This window comes from Syzygium oleosum, unplaced genomic scaffold, assembly GCF_021117445.2.
Source record: "Syzygium oleosum isolate NSW1041296 unplaced genomic scaffold, Sole_v2.1 Sole_v2.04, whole genome shotgun sequence".
NCBI lineage: Eukaryota > Viridiplantae > Streptophyta > Magnoliopsida > Myrtales > Myrtaceae > Syzygium > Syzygium oleosum.
The window spans coordinates 12668909-12687259 of NW_026607488.1; the positions used below are offsets into that span (position 1 = coordinate 12668909).

Consider the following 18351-nt stretch of genomic DNA (forward strand, 5'->3'; position numbering starts at 1 on the left):
TGTCCCGGAGCATCTCAAGGAGAGTCTTCCGGGCCAGGTAGTAGTGGTGGCTCTTGGTGCTGCCCTCGTTGATGTAGCTGCTCATGCACCGCGGCCTCGGATGTCCATTCGCCACCACCATTCCTGGGCCGTTGACCTCCATGCGCTTGCAGCCATGCTCTCTCCCTCCGAAGTAGGATGGGAAGCTTTTTGCACCGATTTTGGCGTCGTCGCTTCACTCGCTGCGTGTGAGAGAGTGACTTGGAGAGAGTGATGCTCTCTGTAAGGGTGGACGGTGAAGCATCCTCTGTTCCATTTTCTCAAGAAGTCTGTGACTGAGGTGGGTTGCCTGGGTTTTATAACACAACCCATATGTAACCCATTTTAAAAATTTACCTAATGCATATAGACTCAGTTCAATAAAATGAGTTAAAAAATGGGCCTAATTCCAAAAAAAAGCATAAACTTTAGGTCGAGTGACAATTCTGGCCCCAACTTTTTTTATCTCGTAAAAAAGTAATAATTTTAGGTCAATGAACAATTCTGGCCCCAACTTTTTTTTGTCTCATAAAAAATCACCAACTTTCATTTAAATCCCAAATTTGGCCCCCCTTGACTTAAAATCATTAATAATCCAACTTGACTATTCTACCTCAGCAATAAATCCACGTGGCTGACAGAGTGGATTTAAAGCACTATTCATTGTCTTCTTCTTTGAGTCATAGCTTAAAGAATAATGGCGAAACTGTTCGTCTCCTTCACTTCACCGGCAAGTCAAAAAGATCTCCAGATTAAATTTCTCTAGTCAGACTTCGTCATTTTGTCATAATCTGAAGTTGTAGACCACCACCAGTTGACAGATGCCATGGACGAGATTCGCCAAGCTCACGATCATAACCTTTTTTCTCAAACAATGGTGACTTTAGAGAGAGATTCAACGGTAGGCCAGATCAGATTTGAGAAAAGGGTGAAAGTTGATGATTTTTTATGAGATAAAAAAAAATTTGGACCATAAGAAGACCGGATAGAATAACGTCAGAGATTGTTTCAAATGTCAAAATATCATGAGTCCCCATTTTTATATAAATGGATATGATTGATCCATATGACATGTGAGGGCCCCAAGAGAGGTGCAAAATTCCATTCTCGACATTTGTTCTTTAGCCATGTGGCTTCAATAATGCTATTGCATATGGCCTTTTCATGTTATGGAAGGGAATGATAAAATAGAAGTGGTATGTTTTTAACTCTTTTGGTCCTTATCCTAACAAAGACTATCGACAATTTGGAATATAATATGACGCAATTACAATAATTGTTACAAGCTATTGTGGGTCACGATCCGCAAAAAGTTGTTGACACTAGAAATTTATATCAAATTATCTAGAGGAAGACAAGACATATATTTATTCCCCATCAGGGAATATTCAAGGGTCTTTGCCCATCTGGGGCACCTGTTATTCCATTAATCACCATCAATTTAAATTCAAAAAGCCAAATTTTTATAATTGAGTGCGATTCATTCTAACATTTTTACATAACAAAATACAACAACCGGCTGTATATCCATCGAGATATGTGTTAAATATTAATTAAATTTTTTTCTCCCAGTAGGGAAAAGAATCGAACTGACTATGACCACAATTTGGTTTTATCAGACATATCAAATATATAGTTCATTTGCATGGAAAATATGGACATAAAGCATCTGGATGTAAATGAGTTTGATGTGAAGCCAAGCTAATTACATACACATTTAAGCCAACCCAAAAAGTAACATTTTTTGGGCCATCAAAAGGAAATAAAGAAAAATAACTCTTTTGTGAGGGCAAGGCTCTTAACGATGGGTTGAGTCTATGTATTGTAATGAACCTGATGCTAAAGCGACATGTTCCGAAGGGCTTGAGGGCAATGAGAATGCAAAGGATGAATGCCACTAGAGTAACATGAGGTGTTCCATTCGTTTTTGGTAGTTGTCTTTGTATGAATGTAGAAAGGAAGATGTATGATATGTGAATTCTTGCTCCTAACTAAATGACCTTGATCACTTTTAATTAAATGATGCTCAGTTTATATAAATGCAGTAGCTCATGCACACACTGGGCGCAAATTCTCGTATCTCTCTCTAGTTAATACACTTTTAGAACTAGACACCATTAAGTTAGCGATCAACATTTATTGTTATCACCCTTTTCAGAAGCAACTTACATCAGGCAAGAAGCAAGACAGTCGCACGTTTGTTGAATTTTGGATGTTTCTACATTTGGATAATAACACACATAATCTCTAAATTTTGGTACAATGTACAATGTGGTCCATGCATTTTTAATTTGTGCAATGTGGTCTATGAACTTTGACCCAATGTGCAAATTGTTTAAAAGTCCAATGACGACATTGAACATTGGACCAAATTTCAAGGACCACATTGAACAAATCAAAGGTTCAATGATGACATTGGACATTGAACATTGAACCAAAGTTAAATGACCAAATTGAACAAATTAAAAATTTAGGGACAATATTGCACATTGGACAAAATTTCGGGAACCGATCATATCCTTTTGCCTTCTACATTCCGAGGGCTGAAACATACATAATGGACAAAATAGTGCTAGAGAACAGTGAAAAGAATTTAATAGGTAAGCTCACACATGGTTAAGTAGGAAGAAAGATATTCCCCAGTTTGTTGCAGGATAGTGGGGTTCGAATGTAAATGTTGTATAGATGTAAAATTTGGGAAATTATGCGCTAGTCACATTGATCTTGTGAAATTATGATTCTATTGGGAAAGAATCTATAGTTACCTTTCATTTTAATAAGAGGAAGAGATTCTCCTTTTGGTTTGGTTCACATAAATTAGAGAAGCAATTTTTGTATATATATATATATATAGAGAGAGAGAGAGAGAGAGAGAGAGAGAGAGAGAGAGAGAGAGAGAGAGAGAGAGAGAGAGAGAGAGAGAGAGATGTGCGAGGCAGGGAATGTGTTTTGAGTGATAAGGGATATGTTACAATCACCACCAAGGCATAAATGACACGTCGTCAGCCACGGCTAGAGATCGGGATAAACGAAGTTCACCACCAAAATTTAAAAGACAAGCCACCCACTAAGGAAAACGGATTTCGGGATAGGAAAAGCTTACCATTAAGGCTTAAAGAAAAACCACCGGCCAAGGATAAAGGGTTTCATAATTCACCACCAAGGAAGAATCCAACAAAGTATAAAGAACCGGATAGATATTCACTCACTTGAGGAATTCTCTTTTATTATTAATATTCAAGTTGTCTTACATTTGAGAACCCCCTTCATTTATAGAGGAACTAAGACATAGAAATTAGCCAAATATTAAAGACATGGGAACTGCCCAAACATTAAAGAAACAGAAACTAGAAAACTTAATAAAAACCTAAGAACTAGAAAATGCATTTAAAACACATATAAACTCGAACTTTTAATCTTGAAACCTACAATACCCTTGAGACTCATAAAACTAGGACTGAATACATTTGACCATATGAAAGTAAAATAATTTAGACTCTAATTCGTTCTCCAGCCTAGGTAGCCCAATAGACATCTTGGAAGATCAACCAACAGCAATGCAATCAATCATAACAACCTCTAGTTGTTAGGTAGTCGATTAGTAGTTTCGAAATCGACAACAAATTTGTATATTGATATCTTGGTAGTCGATTAGCAAATTTTGATAGAGGATCGAATCAGAGAGAGAAACAAAAGAAATAAATGGATGCGGAGAAATGGAAGAGAAAAGGGAAAGTGGAGAGTCCTTTTGGTATTGATAGTTTTCTATCTATTTTACAAAGTGAGCTTCTTTTTATTTATACACTAAATTTTGACTCAATAGAATCTGTTTACACGAGTTTGAATGAGTCAGCTTGGTCTTCGGTGAGTAGTTGCTAGAAGATCATATCTTGTGCTGAAGTTGAGAAAGAAAAGTTAGGGGTTGTTGGAGGAGCATGCCGATGTGGACTTTCACACGTTCAACATCCCCACAAGCCAACGGGTTGGGACGAACGATCAGCTTGGATCTCAGAATTCTAAAGCGTGTGGAAGAGAGACCTTTTAGTGAAGATATCAGCAGGCTGATCCACAAATGAAATGAAATGGATAGTGATCTATCCGCGGGCTAGGCGTTACGAATAAAATGATAAATAATTTCCATGTGCTCTGTTTGCATGAGATTCTCAAAATACATGAGCTCGAATGAGTAAGCTTTGTTGGGAAAATCCCCTATGTGGTTTTGACGATGACAAAGACAATCAAAGACTACTAATTTGTGTATTAGTTGAGTATTACCATGTAATATATACACAAACCACAATGCAGATGGTGTCATAATTAGTAATAGGTGTGATCCTGATATGTTCCGTCGCAATCGGGAATGCTCTGCAAATATGGAAGGATCATTGCCAATATCGAGGTGAACAAGTTATTGGGTGTTTGAGATGTCTACAAGCTAGAAGGATCTCTACAAAGATGAACAAGCTGGAAGGACCTTGATCGATGGTGAACAAGCTGAGAAAAACAGAGATGTTCATGATGGCTTGGAAGGACCGAGATAAGGTGAACAATTGGATGGACCTTGGTGATGGTGAACAAGCCTAGAACGATAATGTTTGTTGAAGCTTGGAAGGACCGCACTTGTGAAGGTGAAAAGCTTAGTCCAATCATGATTACCAATATGCTTGGAAAGACCATAAGATAGAAGAGCGGATCATTATTGGTACAGCAGATTGCTAATTGGAGTAGTTCTCTTTAGATGAGGTGGTAAAACAATGACAATGTCTATGATCCAATGAGTTTAGTGAAGATAGAGAATCAGCAATGATGCTTATGTCGTTGGAGGTCTTTGGATGTTGACTTGGCAATCAATGAAGACAAGGAATCAGTGATGATGCTGATGTCCTTGGAAGTCTTTGAAAGCCTTTGAAAGCTAATGGAGCCAAAAGGATCATTGGAAGATTGATTACATATCATTCCACACAATGTAGTATCAATAGGCTTATGATAATCAACACTCCTGATTATGGGTAAGATATCGTGCTGATATCAAGTTTTGGAAGGTGCTATTCATTTGATGGGAACGTTGATCAAAATGAAACTAGCCGTTACAAAGGCTTGGAGTTCACATTAGGAGTACTGAAGATGCATCATTGCAGTTATGGCAATTTTGGCAGGTGCAGACACTAACAAGAGCAGTATGACTGGTTTGGAAAACTGCCACTGTTAGAGAAAGCCGTTAGAGAGCCGGTCTAATGTTGGCAACAGTACAACCAGCGGCTACTTCATAGAGATGAGTTGCAAACGGTCATCTAAGAATTAGAAGGCTATATAAATCCAAACAAAGAGAAGTAGTGATGTTGGGGTTGGAAATGAACAAATCAGTCTAGAGTTCTCGAGTCTTCTTCTTTGCTTTGCTTTTGTTAATAGATGTTGTGTTGCTGATAATGTCTCTGTGTTGGTGCTACTGAGTTGTAATCATAGTAGAATCAAGAGTGCAAGTGTAATAGGACCTAATAGTGTGACCTATCATATGAAAGGAACAACACTTGTCAGTTGTAACTTGCAATGTTGATTATTGGCAAAAGAACACTACAAGTGCCATAACTTGTGTACGGCGCTCACTTTGGTGCCATAAGTTTTTTTTGGATCACTTTAGTGCTAAAATTTTTGAAAAACGATCACTTAAGTGCCAACTCCGGTGCCGTACACAATTTTTCGCCGGAAATCCGACGTGGCATTTTTTTTATTAATTTCTGAAGCTGACGTGGCTCGCCGGAGATTGGCACTTAAGTGATCGTTTTTCAAAAATTTTAGCACTTAAATTATCGTTTTTAAAAATTTTTAGCACTTAAGTGATCGTTTTTCAAAAATTTTAGCACTGAAGTGATCCAAAAAAAACTTATGACACTTAAGTGATCGTTTTTCCTCCGACTTGGCACCAAAGTGATCTGAAAAAAAGTTTTGGCACCAAAGTGATCTCCGTACACAAGTTATGGCACTTATAGTGTCCTTTTGCCGTTGATTATTAGTAGATTCCAACCTGGTAATGGCTATTGGTCTTGAAAGTGGATTTAGGCTTGGAGATAAAGCCGAACCATGTTAAATCTCAGTATGCAATCTTTTATCTTTTTATTATTAACACTCTTGATTTCATTATTTGTTTATCAGAACCACTCCTGATTACATTATTTATTCATCAGCAGAACTCATGATTACATTAAACTGTTTATGTTGATGGTGAAGTTTTAACTCGTTATATTCCACAAAAGTTCTTCATAGTTCTCTTTTAACCTACTCACCCCCCTTTAGGTTGCATTGTTAGCTCAACAAGCTTGGTCTTTGGTGAGTAGTAGCTAGAAGATCATAATTATGATGAAATTGAGGAAGGAAAGTTATGGGCTGTTGGAGGAGCTTGTTGATGTGGACTTTGACTTGTTCAACATCCCACGCAAGCTAATGCGTTAGGACGAACGGTCAACTTGGACCTTAGAAGTCTAAAGCATATGGAAGAGAGACCTTTAGTAAAGACATTAGTGGGTTGATCCATAGATGAAATATCGATCTGTCAGCAGGCTGATTCACATATGAAATGAAATGGATATCGATTTGTCAGCGGGCTAGGCATTCACAAATAAAATGATAATCAATTTACACATGCTTTGTTCGAGCAGGAAATACGAGATTCGCAATCAGTTACAAAGTTGATAAATTATCACACCAAAGAGTTGGTGGGTGTTGTGGAAGAGCATGAAGATCTTTCAAAAGTTATTCAATCCACATAAATTTTGCAGTTGTGTTAGCTAAGCACTTATATTCAGCTTTTGAATCGGAGTGTGCCACGGTTCGTTGCTTGCGAGAACTCCAAGAAATAAGATTGCGATCAAGAAAGACACAACTACCTCCAATTGAGCGTCGATCATCATTATCACCAGCCCATTTGGCATCGGAGATGGCATGAAGAGCTGTGGAAGGGCCACGAGTAAAAAGAATGCCAAGACGAGGAGTATCTGTAAAATAGCATAATATACGCTTGGTCAATTGCCAATGAGCTGTTGTAGGAGCATGGAGAAATTGACATGCAATAGTGACAGAATATGCAATGTTAGGTCAGGTCCCCTTCACTACTTACTTGGTGTTGAAGTCCATTCAACTTCTGAAGGACTCCTCCTACATTAGGTAAAGTTCACTTATGAAATCTTGGATCGATAAAGAATGGCAAATGCTCGTGAGGTTTCTACTCCATGCACAACTGATAAACCAATCTCTTCAAGACACGGAGAGCCTTTACCTGACCCTTCAGTATTTGACCCTCACCAGACCTGACATTGCATATTCTGTCAATACTGTATGCAATTTATCCATGCTCCTAAAACAACGAATTGGCAATCCGTCAAGCGTATACTACGCTATTTAGTAGATACTCCTCATCTTGGTATTCTTTTCACTTGTGGTCGAGGAGAAGGACACTAAAAGTGTCAAAAGTTGTATACAACGCTTATATTGGTGCCAAAAGTTTTTTTCAAGTCACTTAAGTGCCACTTTTTAAGTAAACGATCACTTGAGTGCTAACTCCGATTTGAGTTGCCAGAAATTTGACGTGACCATATTTTATTAATTTCTCCGATGATGTAGCTCACCGACATGTGTCACGCCCCGAACCCCTCGAAGCGCGATCATCCCACGTACCGTCTATCTTGATGCGACGTCCCAGGACGCGTCGCCGACCCATCTCCCAAAACAGAGCATAAGGCACATGCGGAAGCAATAATTAAAACACCCGTACAAAACAATACATAACCAAGGGTAGCAGGAACGACGAACAATTAAAAGCCTAATAATCAAGACTTGCATTGAACTTCAAAACATATACAATGTCCACGATACACCAATACAAATCTCCAAACAAAAGCAGGTCGACGGCCACTACTAACAAAATGATTAAGTGGCCAAGGGGGCAGTCTAAGGTGGGGCTACAATCAAAGGGTTACTGGCCCGACCTAAGGGAGGCTAAGACTGATCCTAGGAAACTTAATCGGGATCAGATCCTGATGACTCGGACTCAGCTTCGATTATCTCATCTTCCGAATCCATCTGCTCGACCTCGCCAACCTGTTCGGGATCCTGCTCTCTGGGCTCCGGATCCTTATATTGATCGGGTACACCAGGTATCCTCTAACAGGGGTCTGAAAAACGGGGTTTAAACAACTATGAGACGAATCTCAGTGAGTAGGCCTCCTAAACCGAAACTAGGCTAACATACACCTCCCGACAAGCAAATCAACACACAACCGACAATGATGTCAATCAAATAACCTAGGCCCTTGAGCCCGGATCGCTTACCTTGCTGACCCTGCAGGTTAGGCAATAACAACATGATAATCACAACACATGCGTGTACACACTTGGCCACACATACGCCATACGCATGCTCATGCTCAAAGTATTCATCTCGCATGCCATTCACCGAGTCTCACTCACTCGCACACTGGCCCATGCATTCTTGTGCATGCATTGTCATCATCATGCCATGCTTTATTCTAGCTCACACTGCACACTGGCTCAATGCTAAATTTCAATTTATTACGACCCGCGTAAAACGCATCAGGTCTAATTCCTCAATTCACAACACTCCGTGGCCCGCGTAAAACGCATTTCCGGCCCAGTGTCTCTAGCCCGCGTCAAAACGCATCAGGCGCAACACCGATCTCCTTACGAACCAGAGCCCGCGTAAAACGCATCAGGTTGGTCGTCTTCCGGACGTACCGGGCATCGTCCCGCGTAAAACGCATCAGGACGGCACACCCCGCGTAACACGCATCAGGGCAAATTGTGATCACACATACACACGGCCAGTTATTATCTGAACCCCGCGTAACACGCATCAGGGCAATTATCACATGCTCATGTCAGGTACGCATTCTCACACAATCTCATCTCATGCCCCATTCTCGGCATACACAATGCGTGGCCATGTAATGTCGTACAATGCAACATGAGCATTCAATTTCAGCACGGCATTTCAACAAACATGCCAAATCAACGTGCTCAAATAGCCAATCAATTGCCCATACTTATTCGCATAACATGTGCACTTGGCCAGCTAGTACTATGTGGCCCAATACATAATTCACGCATTTGGGCAATAAACATTCATGCCAATGGTTGGCCAATCACACACCGCATTGCTCGAACACGCAATCAGGCGGCATGGCATTAAACAATTAAGCATGACAAAGTACCATTCAACCACCGAGTCGCTCAAACGAGGCACCACAAAATTTAACACAATCAAGCACAATTTATACCCAAATCAGCCACTACATGGCCCCACCATTCACACATGGTAATTCACGAACAAACCACACATTAGCCGTACAATGCCCAATTAAACCTGAATGGACAGCCACTACTCGGTTCGAGAGAGAGAAAACCGGGAATATACAAAATCGGGTCCAAACTGGGCTGTTGCATAGTGACAGAAATCCATTTGAAATAAATGGTAAATCAATTCCAAGAATTATGAAATTTGGATATGTTGTACAAAACATCTCGATGAACATTTTCCGTGAAGAACTAGAAACCCAGTTCTAACCTTAAACACCTCGTTTTGATACTCCAAGTCGGACAAAATCCGATTCGCTCGGACAGCCCCTCAGGCCATCAAAATACAACTCATTCAGTACCCAAATCATTTTGGAAAGCCTTGAAATTGTTATATGTTATAGCCACAAATGTACCCAACAATTTTTGTGAAGGAAGTATTTTGAAAATAGGCCTGGAAAAATTTATAAACATTCGAACAGATCCGAAGGTAGGGTGAACAGTAAATCGGGCAGACCCATTTCGGTCCAAAGATGGACTTCCGAATGGCCTCAAATGATTTCCAAAAATTCCTAAATTAAAGTATGTTATACTTAAAGATGTTGGGAACAACTTTCATGAATAACACTTCTTCAAATTCGGCCCACAATGATCACAAAAAAATAACAAAGCGCAGAGGTACAGTAAAATCAGTAATTCGAGAATCATTAAACTTGCACCATTAAGCAAATCCAACTCATACAACCTCTAAATCAAGTCTCCATAGCCTTAAAACCATCCCTAAATCATCACCTTAGGCCCTTAAAATCACCACAACATCAGCCCAAATCAGCCCCCACTAATTACCCCTAAAACTTGTCCAAAGTGCACATAATCCTAATTAAGGGTTAGGATTTCCACTCACACTAACTGAGCTCCACACTAGGCTAGCCGATGGGAAACGAGCGGCCAATCACCGACGAGCGATGAAATCGGCGGCGGCGGTGACGCTCCTCCGGCGAGGGCCTCTCATGGCCAAACCAAGAGGAAAATGAAAGAGAAGAAGTGGCGTGGGAGGGGAGATGATCGGCTGATGGGGGAAGAAATGGGAGGAGAGAGAGAGAGTCAAAGGGGTCTTATGGGTCAAAAAGTGGCGCCACGTGTCGCAATCCGGTGCGTTGGACCATTTTGCCCTTTGATCCAATGGCCATTAATCACTCTCATCCAATAATTGAGGACCCTTTTGGTCATTCAAAAATTCTGAATTTTTGACTCATAATTATCCACAATAAATTTCCAAAATTGTCCAAAATTCGGAACCCCAAAAATAGGCCATAAGGGCAAAACGGTAATTTTCCGGTCCCGAGTCGAAATTCCATTTTTCGACCGTACCGACCCCAAATGTGTGTAGCCAACATAATATGACGTCGGATTCGCAAAAATAACCTTTTAAGCCCTCGAAAATTGACTGCAAAGTTTGGAGGGGCAAAATAGTAATTTTTTTCACTTCTGGGCCGAAATTCCAGTTTTCGACCGTAACTACTCTAGATATGCGTGGCCACCCTAAAACGGCATCGGCCTCGAAAAATAATCTCATACGGCCTCGAAAATCGACGTCGAAGTCCAAAGGGGTAAAATCGTAATTTTTCCAATTTCGGCCGAAATTCCAATTTTCGGCTGGACTAGCCCCAAATGTATGTGGCCACACCAAAACGACGTTGGCCTTGCAAAATAGTCGCAAACACCCGTAGAATTTCGACATCGAAGTTCGGGTCCAATTTGGCGATCAAAATTGCTCAATTCAGAATTTTAAAGCCTCTTACTGACGGGTGGCTGTTTAGGGGTTACGCGTATCGACCTAGGGTCACTCGAGTCGTGACGGTCTCGATTACCGGGATAGCGCAAGGAATTATTGATTATTCCAGGGGTCACGATCGTTCGGTTCAGGTTCGGGATTTATTTGCCACGCGCACTCTCGGTCGAGCGGAATCACCCGCGATCCGATCGTACGTCGTTGGCCAAACCAGATCCGTCACCTTCCTAGAATCGGTCCACACTGGCCCAAAATACTTCCCTGCCGTTTCTCGGAATCGGCGCCCGATTCGCGATCGGGTCCCCGGTCCACGTACCGTTTTCCTAGTTAGCCTTTCCCATTGGTCAGTATCCCGCGAGGGGCCAGCTCCAGGCGAGACGTACTAAAATCAAATGAGAAATAATATCCACTTCGTCGGATCCCGGAAATGGGTCGAAATTCAGAATGTTACAACATGCCCAGTCAGATATTTACTGGAATAAAATTTCGTAAAAAAAATAAATAGTGAGTCGAAACAGTCTTTGTGTCTCTCAAATTTCTTTTCTTCGTCTTCTTCAACCTCGCGACAGCCAAGCAAACTCCTACCTCGATCCGCCACGTTCTGGCAAGCCACGAGGAAGCTGCTTCACTAGCCCATCCCGACCACTGCCGTCGTGAGGGCCCCATCCCGCACCTTCTAGAGAACAGAGAAGATCAATCTCAGCTTCAACTTTGTTATGAATAGAATAGAAAGGGGAGTCAGACACTATTTAGGCCCCGTTTGGTTTAGCATTTGGGAAAAGCCTTTGGCCAAATGCAAAGGTCTTTAGCCTAAAAGACTTTGGGAAAATGTTAGACTGTTTAGTAAACTATAACTGAAAAGGGCTTTGGGGAAATGCTGGACTGTTTAGTAAACATATATTTGCAAAGCTCTTTGGTGTAACCAAATTAAGTTTTTTAAATTTTAAATTTTAAAAATTGAAAAAAAGAAACAATGATCGTAACTTTTATATTTTCGCGTTGAGAGCAATGTAAAAGATACATATTAACATTTATAGAAAAAAAATCACATCCTACAAATTCGATCGTAGCTTGCACACAACTATTATGATATCTCATCTCATACAAACTTGATTAGAAGAGAGTTTTAGTCTGCTTCCTAACAGTCAACTTGTGCTTCTTGTAATAGCTAGGGAAGGAACGTAATGTGCGGGTGCTCGCTGTCTCTATTTAACCAGTATAAATGCCAATGCGTGCAAGAACTTTTCAGGAGCTTAAAATGCACACAGAGACCTCTGTAATGTAGGCATCGTGTAGCAACATCAGTGGATCTGTCAGTGGATAAAAGTGAAGGTATTTGTGGAAAATTGCTTTGTTTCATTACATCTCAGATACGCTTAAAGCAATTTCATGTACAGAACATAACAGCTAATTTTTCTAGCTCCCCCTCAACGTGTAAATGCTGATTTTTTTGACTTCCCTCCTTGGAAAGGAGTGGATAACAACAAAGCAGAATGAAAAGCAGTCAACTTTAACAAAAGCATACGAACATCTACCTCATCAACTCTACTGAGACATACAATGAAGCAAATTTTCATGTCTCGATCTCAAGCATGTATCATTTCCAGTTCATCAAGTTCATATATCTTCGGTACAAGAAAAAGTTAATATTTCTCCAAGGTTCTATAGGGCCTGTATAAGCTGTTGCAAGTTGGAGAGTGCTAACTGTTAAGGGTTCTTTCTGCCTTGTTGATGGCCGCTTCAATTGCTTGTTTTCTTGTTGCTCGATATTCCTAGACGAGTTGCCTTCGTTAACCACGGATGCCTCAAATCATATATGCAGGGAGTATAATAGCTCAGTGAAGCACATTTGCTACATCCATTGTCCTTTGTCACGCCGGAAGGTCTAGAAAATAAATGAATAGTTTTATTTAGTTGAGATAGATGACTAATTCACACAAATAGAATCTAAGTATTTTAAAAGTAAAGGAAGTGAGTATTGCAAGGGAAAAAAGTATACTTTCCGAAAGACTCAAATTCGTGACTAAATCCGTGGCAAATTAGCCACGAAAAAAAAATTAGTCGGGTGTGCGGGGAGACTTCATTTCCGTGGCTAAATCCGTAGCTAATTAGCCACGGATTAAAAAAAAAATGCGGGTGCGCGGGGAGACTTCAAATCCGTGGCTAATTAGCCACGGAAAAAAAATTAGTCGAGTAAGGTGCCGAAAGACTCAAATCCGTGGCAAATTAGCCATGGAAAAAAATTTAGTCGGGTAAGACTTCCTAATTAGCCACGGATTTAGCCACGGATTAAAAAAAAATATTCGGGTGTGCGGGGAGACTTCAAATCCGTGGCTAATTAGCCACGGATTTAGCCACTGGAAAAAATTAGTTGGGTAAGGTGCCGAAAGACTCAAATTCGTGGCTAAATCCGTGACAAATTAGCCACGGAAAAAAAATTAGTCAGGTAAGGTGCTGAAAGACTTAAATTCGTGGCTAAATCCATGGCAAATTAGCCACGGATTTAGCCACATAAAAAAAAATTGTCGGGTGTGCGGGGAGACTTCATTTCCGTGGCTAAATCCGTGGCAAATTAGCTACGGATTTAGCCACGGAAAAAAAAATTAGTCGGGTAAGGTGCCGAAAAACTTAAATTCGTGGCTAAATCCGTGGCAAATTAGCCGCGGGAAAAAAATTTGGGTTTGCCGAGACAATTTTATAGTTCGATTCTAATTTGCCGCGACAAATTTAAAATTCGTGACTAATATCGTCGCAAATTAGCCACGGAATAAAATTCGTGGCTAATTTCGGCGGAAATTAGCAAAACGGCGTCGTCTTCATTTGTGGGTACAAGTAGGGTTTTCTTTTCTCTTCTCTGTCTCTCTCTCTCGATCAAAAAATTTAGGGTTTTCTCTTCTCTGTCTCTCTCGATCGATCGATCGATTCTCGACGGATTCTGTCGAGTTGGCAACCTTCGGATTCGGCGTTCTTCAGCTCGATTTTTTCTTGGACAGAGGAACCCTCCGACGGACGCTGGGAAGCGCGAGGACCCGGCGCAAGGGCGAGGACCCAGCGCGAGAACCCAGCGCAAGCACGAGGACCCAGACCCAGCACAATCGCAATGACCCAGCACAAGCACAAGGACCCAGCACAACCGCGAGGACCCACCTCGAGGATCCATCTGACAAGGATCGTCGTCCGAGAGTTTTAGAGGAGGTACATTCTCTAAATTTTTTGCACTTTTGGTCTCGAGCGAGCGCTGTTTTTAGATGGGTAGGGCGGAGATTGTTCGGTTTCAAATTATGTGGACGTTTGATGCTGCTTCTTTTATGTTGGGTCTGCTGCTTCTGTTTTGGTTCTTCTTAAGTATTGTTTTGTTCGTGGTAACTGGAATTAGCTTTCAATTTGTGGCGAATTTGATTCGACTTATCTCGGGTTGAATGTATTGTTCTGTTCGTCGTAACTTGAATTGTTCTGTTAGCCGTAACTGGAATTTCCGGCGAATTTGTTCTATTCGTCGAGTGGAAACGGGCTGAAATTTGGTCTGATTTGGGTTGAAATTTGGTCGGAATGGGCTGAAATTTGGTCGGCAAAGTGGAAACGGCCAGCTGATCAATACACACTACCTTTGGTTGTGATGCATGTCGTTTTTTGGCGTTTCGGAGTCGTTTAGATGAGTTTTTGAGCAAAAAACCATTATGTAAAAACAGTAATTTCGGTTCGGTTTGAGTTTTTTTGGCGTTTCCGAGTCATTTGATTATTGTTTTATTTATATCTAGGTTTGAAAATTGAAACCAATTAAAAATAGGCTACTGAGATCATGTCATGTAGGCTACTAAAAATTAAAACCATCATTTTTCGTGGAATCTAATGTAAGATTTCAATAGATGCTAGAGATAGCAATATATAGTTGTTTGTAAAGCTGTAATTTCTTTATGGAAAAGGTTGGGTAAAGCTGTAATTTCTTTATGGCGATTAGAATAATGTGATGACGAATGTTGTCAATGTACATAAGCTTGTTGATGTTTAAAATCAACATTAGTGCACATGAGTTTTCTTCTCAACATCATGTTGCTTCACTCATGTTTTCTTCTTAGATAATAATCACCATAAAAGAGCTAATATTTAAGTGCTTGTTGAATATTTTTGTAGACAGAGGTAACAACTGTTATTTGTGGCAAAAAAAGAGCTAAAGAAGTTCGTAGACGTTTTCGAACAGCTTGCTTTTTATCAGAGGCGATAGCAAGTTTGTTTCATTTTCTCAAGTTTATCTATTGCTCTCTAAAACAAAATGGTAAGCTTCACAACGTACGTCATTATGTGTCCCTAATACATGTTCATATTTTTTAAGATATTTGTCTAACCTTCCAACTTGTTAGTATAAACGTGGAGGTCACATGCATGGTGTAGCTTCACAAAGAAGACCAGGCCCTTCCCCTTCCTCGTCCTCGTCCCCGTCCCTTTCCTCTTCCCCTGCCCTTTCATCTAACCCTCAACCACTATATACTGATGGATAACATGGACACATTGGCCCTTCCTCCGACCCTCAAGAACATATTAGGGGACAACTTGGAGACATGTGAACTGAATCTACTTCAGTTCCATCTCCTTCAGTTCCATCACCTTCGGTTCCACCTTCTTCTTCAGTGTAACACTTGAATGATGAAGAAGATAGCCGATTCATGATATGCCCATATAGAGATTCGTAAGTACTTCATTTTTTTAAGTATATGTAAATTATTATGGATGTCAACTGAATTGTCCATGTTGCAAATTATCCATATGCTTCATTGTCCATATCGTTATAATCTGTTTGCAGATTCACGAATGCTACGTATGTTGTGAGGGAACTTAATAAAATAGTCAATAATTGTTGGATGGGGCAGTATATTAGTTGGAGCACCGCTCCAAAAGAAGTAAAAGACTTATTGTGGAATGAGTTGTAAGGACCCGGGGTCTACACTGTGTAATATTGTCCGCTTTGGGCCCACTGACCCTCATGGCTTTAAAACGCGTTACACAGAATAGAGAACCCAAGCCTTATAAACTAGCCCAGGACTCTCCCCCTAAGCGATGTGGGACAAGAGACATGCCCCCCCTTGCCATCCTAGAAGCCTGCCCTTGCAGAAATTACTGTTCACGAGCTGTGGGTGTACTGTACACTGTGCTGTGGTGAGTCGTTTGACGCGTAATTGGTGCCGTTAGGTCCGTCTTGGAATTTTATGAAAATCCCGTGAAGGGCTGAAAATGATTTGAAAACATTTGAACAAAGAAAAATACTGTTTTACGTGAGAATGTGTTTTTGTGTGAAAATGATGATGTGGTGAAGTGTGGGGTGCAAGTGTGCATGGAATTTGAGGCAATGGCATGAGAAAGTGAGTTGGGATCTGGCCGAGTATCATAAGCTCGGGCAACGATCATGTAGGTCTGTTGCATTTGGCACGGGCTAAGGCTCAAAAGAGCATGATTGAGTTCGGTCCGAGGCACGATCAGCTCGGGTGAGACCGGGATTGGACCAAGGCATTATAAGCTCGAGTTCCGATCATGTAGGCCTGTCGCATTTGGTGCGGGCTGAGTGTTGGTCACAGTGTACCTGAGGCGTATACGTTTACGCAGGTCACTAGCGAGTGATGTGGGAAGTAATGAGTGGTCGCAGTGTACCTGAGGCGTGTACGTTTACGCGGGTCACTGGCGAGTATTATGGGAAAGAAGAATTGAGAATGGAAAGAATGAGAAAGTGGAGGTGGAATGGGCGTATGTTGAGTGGATCGAAATCGTGTTATGTTCGTTGGGTGAGTGATTTGTGGAAAATTTGTATGTTGTGTCTTGTGTTTTCAAAATAAATTTTTATAAGTGGACTATTGTGCAGGTTGCGTGTGTCGAGAGTCCAGGTATGTGTATTCGTGTGTTTTGTGGTGGTTTGTTTGGTCATGTGTTTATCTATGTCTGGAATAACGTGATAGCCTAGGTAGGGTTTATGTTACAACTTATTGAGAAGTGTCTCATGGTTGTATAAACCAAACCATTTCAGATCCCCCGCCTGAGCGATGAATATTCCGCCACCGCCACCAGAACGTTTCGGAGCCCTCAGTAGATGGGACGATATAAGGGGATTCCGACTCAGAGGACGAAGAATCGGATTTAGAATGGACGCCTAGTAAGGGGCGTAGGGAGTAATATCCGGATATGGAATAGGTTTTTGCGAGTACCATTTTTGTATGGAAAGTTGACCAGGTCATAGGCCCTTTTTGTTACTGACCGTAGTGGTGTGGCGAGTACTTGTATTTATGGTGGCTTGTACGTGTTGGGGTGGCTTTGTAATTGTAAATATTTTGGTATAAGTTTGGAAATGAGATATGGATATGTATATTCTCCCTTAATGCCTCCCCAATTTTTATATTGTCCAGGATTAATTGTAATATCCGCTGTGGTTGTAAATCTCTGATGATTATTTGAGGTCGGCGACATTCCTGGGACGTCGCACTCATCGACTAGGTAAGGGGCGTCACGTGTCCATTGGGGTTCGGGGCGTGACATTGTCTGAGTCGAGTCAGTCGCTTGAGCTGCCACTCTGTGTCCTACCATGGCAATTCCTCTGCCAAACGCACATGCAGAGAGTTCTCGATGCTTTGGGTGTTCATAGCAGCTTTTGGGATGATATCCTAAGAATTATTATGCGCACGGCATTTCGAGGATCGGGTCATGGCCATCAACAGTTTAACATGAACATAAATTTGGATTTGGCCACGAAAGAGGAAGTCGAAATGGAAGACATCACTGGAGGATATGAGTCGGATACTGACCAAGTCGCGCAGGGTGTCTCCAGAAGCACCATCGAGAAGCTCGAGTGGAATAGCTGCTCTGTTTGGGACGGTGACGGATGTTGCTGCATTTGTTTAGAGGAACTAAATGGGGCGGACAAAGTGATGGAGATACCGTGTTCACACCTCTTTCACAGCAAATGCATTGTCGAGTGGCTTGAGGCGAACGATTCATGTCCGCTGTGTCGTGGCAAAGTAGAAGTAGAAGATCCTGAGTAGTTGGTTTTAGTTTGTAAGATTTTCTACTAAGAAATGAATTCTCTTTTTTCCGATGCATTTAGTGATTTGTTGCAATTACTTTGGGTACTCAATGCAATGCCTAGCTCAAGTGGGTACTCGATGCCATTCTCATATATGCTAATCAAAAGGGATCCACTTAGCTTCACGCTAGCACAAACTTTAACCTCAGAAAAACATCCGAATGGCCTTATCAAACCA

At 41.1% G+C, this 18351-nt stretch overlaps 1 protein-coding gene across 1 annotated transcript; it reads left to right on the plus strand.

Annotated features, from left to right (window-relative positions):
- Positions 1-17700: 17700 nt before the first annotated feature.
- On the plus strand, positions 17701-18132 carry LOC115679369 (uncharacterized). The gene has a single exon (XM_030602954.1). It carries the CDS (start codon positions 17701-17703, stop codon positions 18130-18132), a length of 432 nt encoding a protein of 143 aa, XP_030458814.1.
- Positions 18133-18351: the final 219 nt, after the last annotated feature.

Bases quoted from the DNA above. Each gene is read 5' to 3' on its own strand.
- LOC115679369 (XM_030602954.1), top strand. From the start codon at position 17,701: ATGCAGAGAGTTCTCGATGCTTTGGGTGTTCATAGCAGCTTTTGGGAT.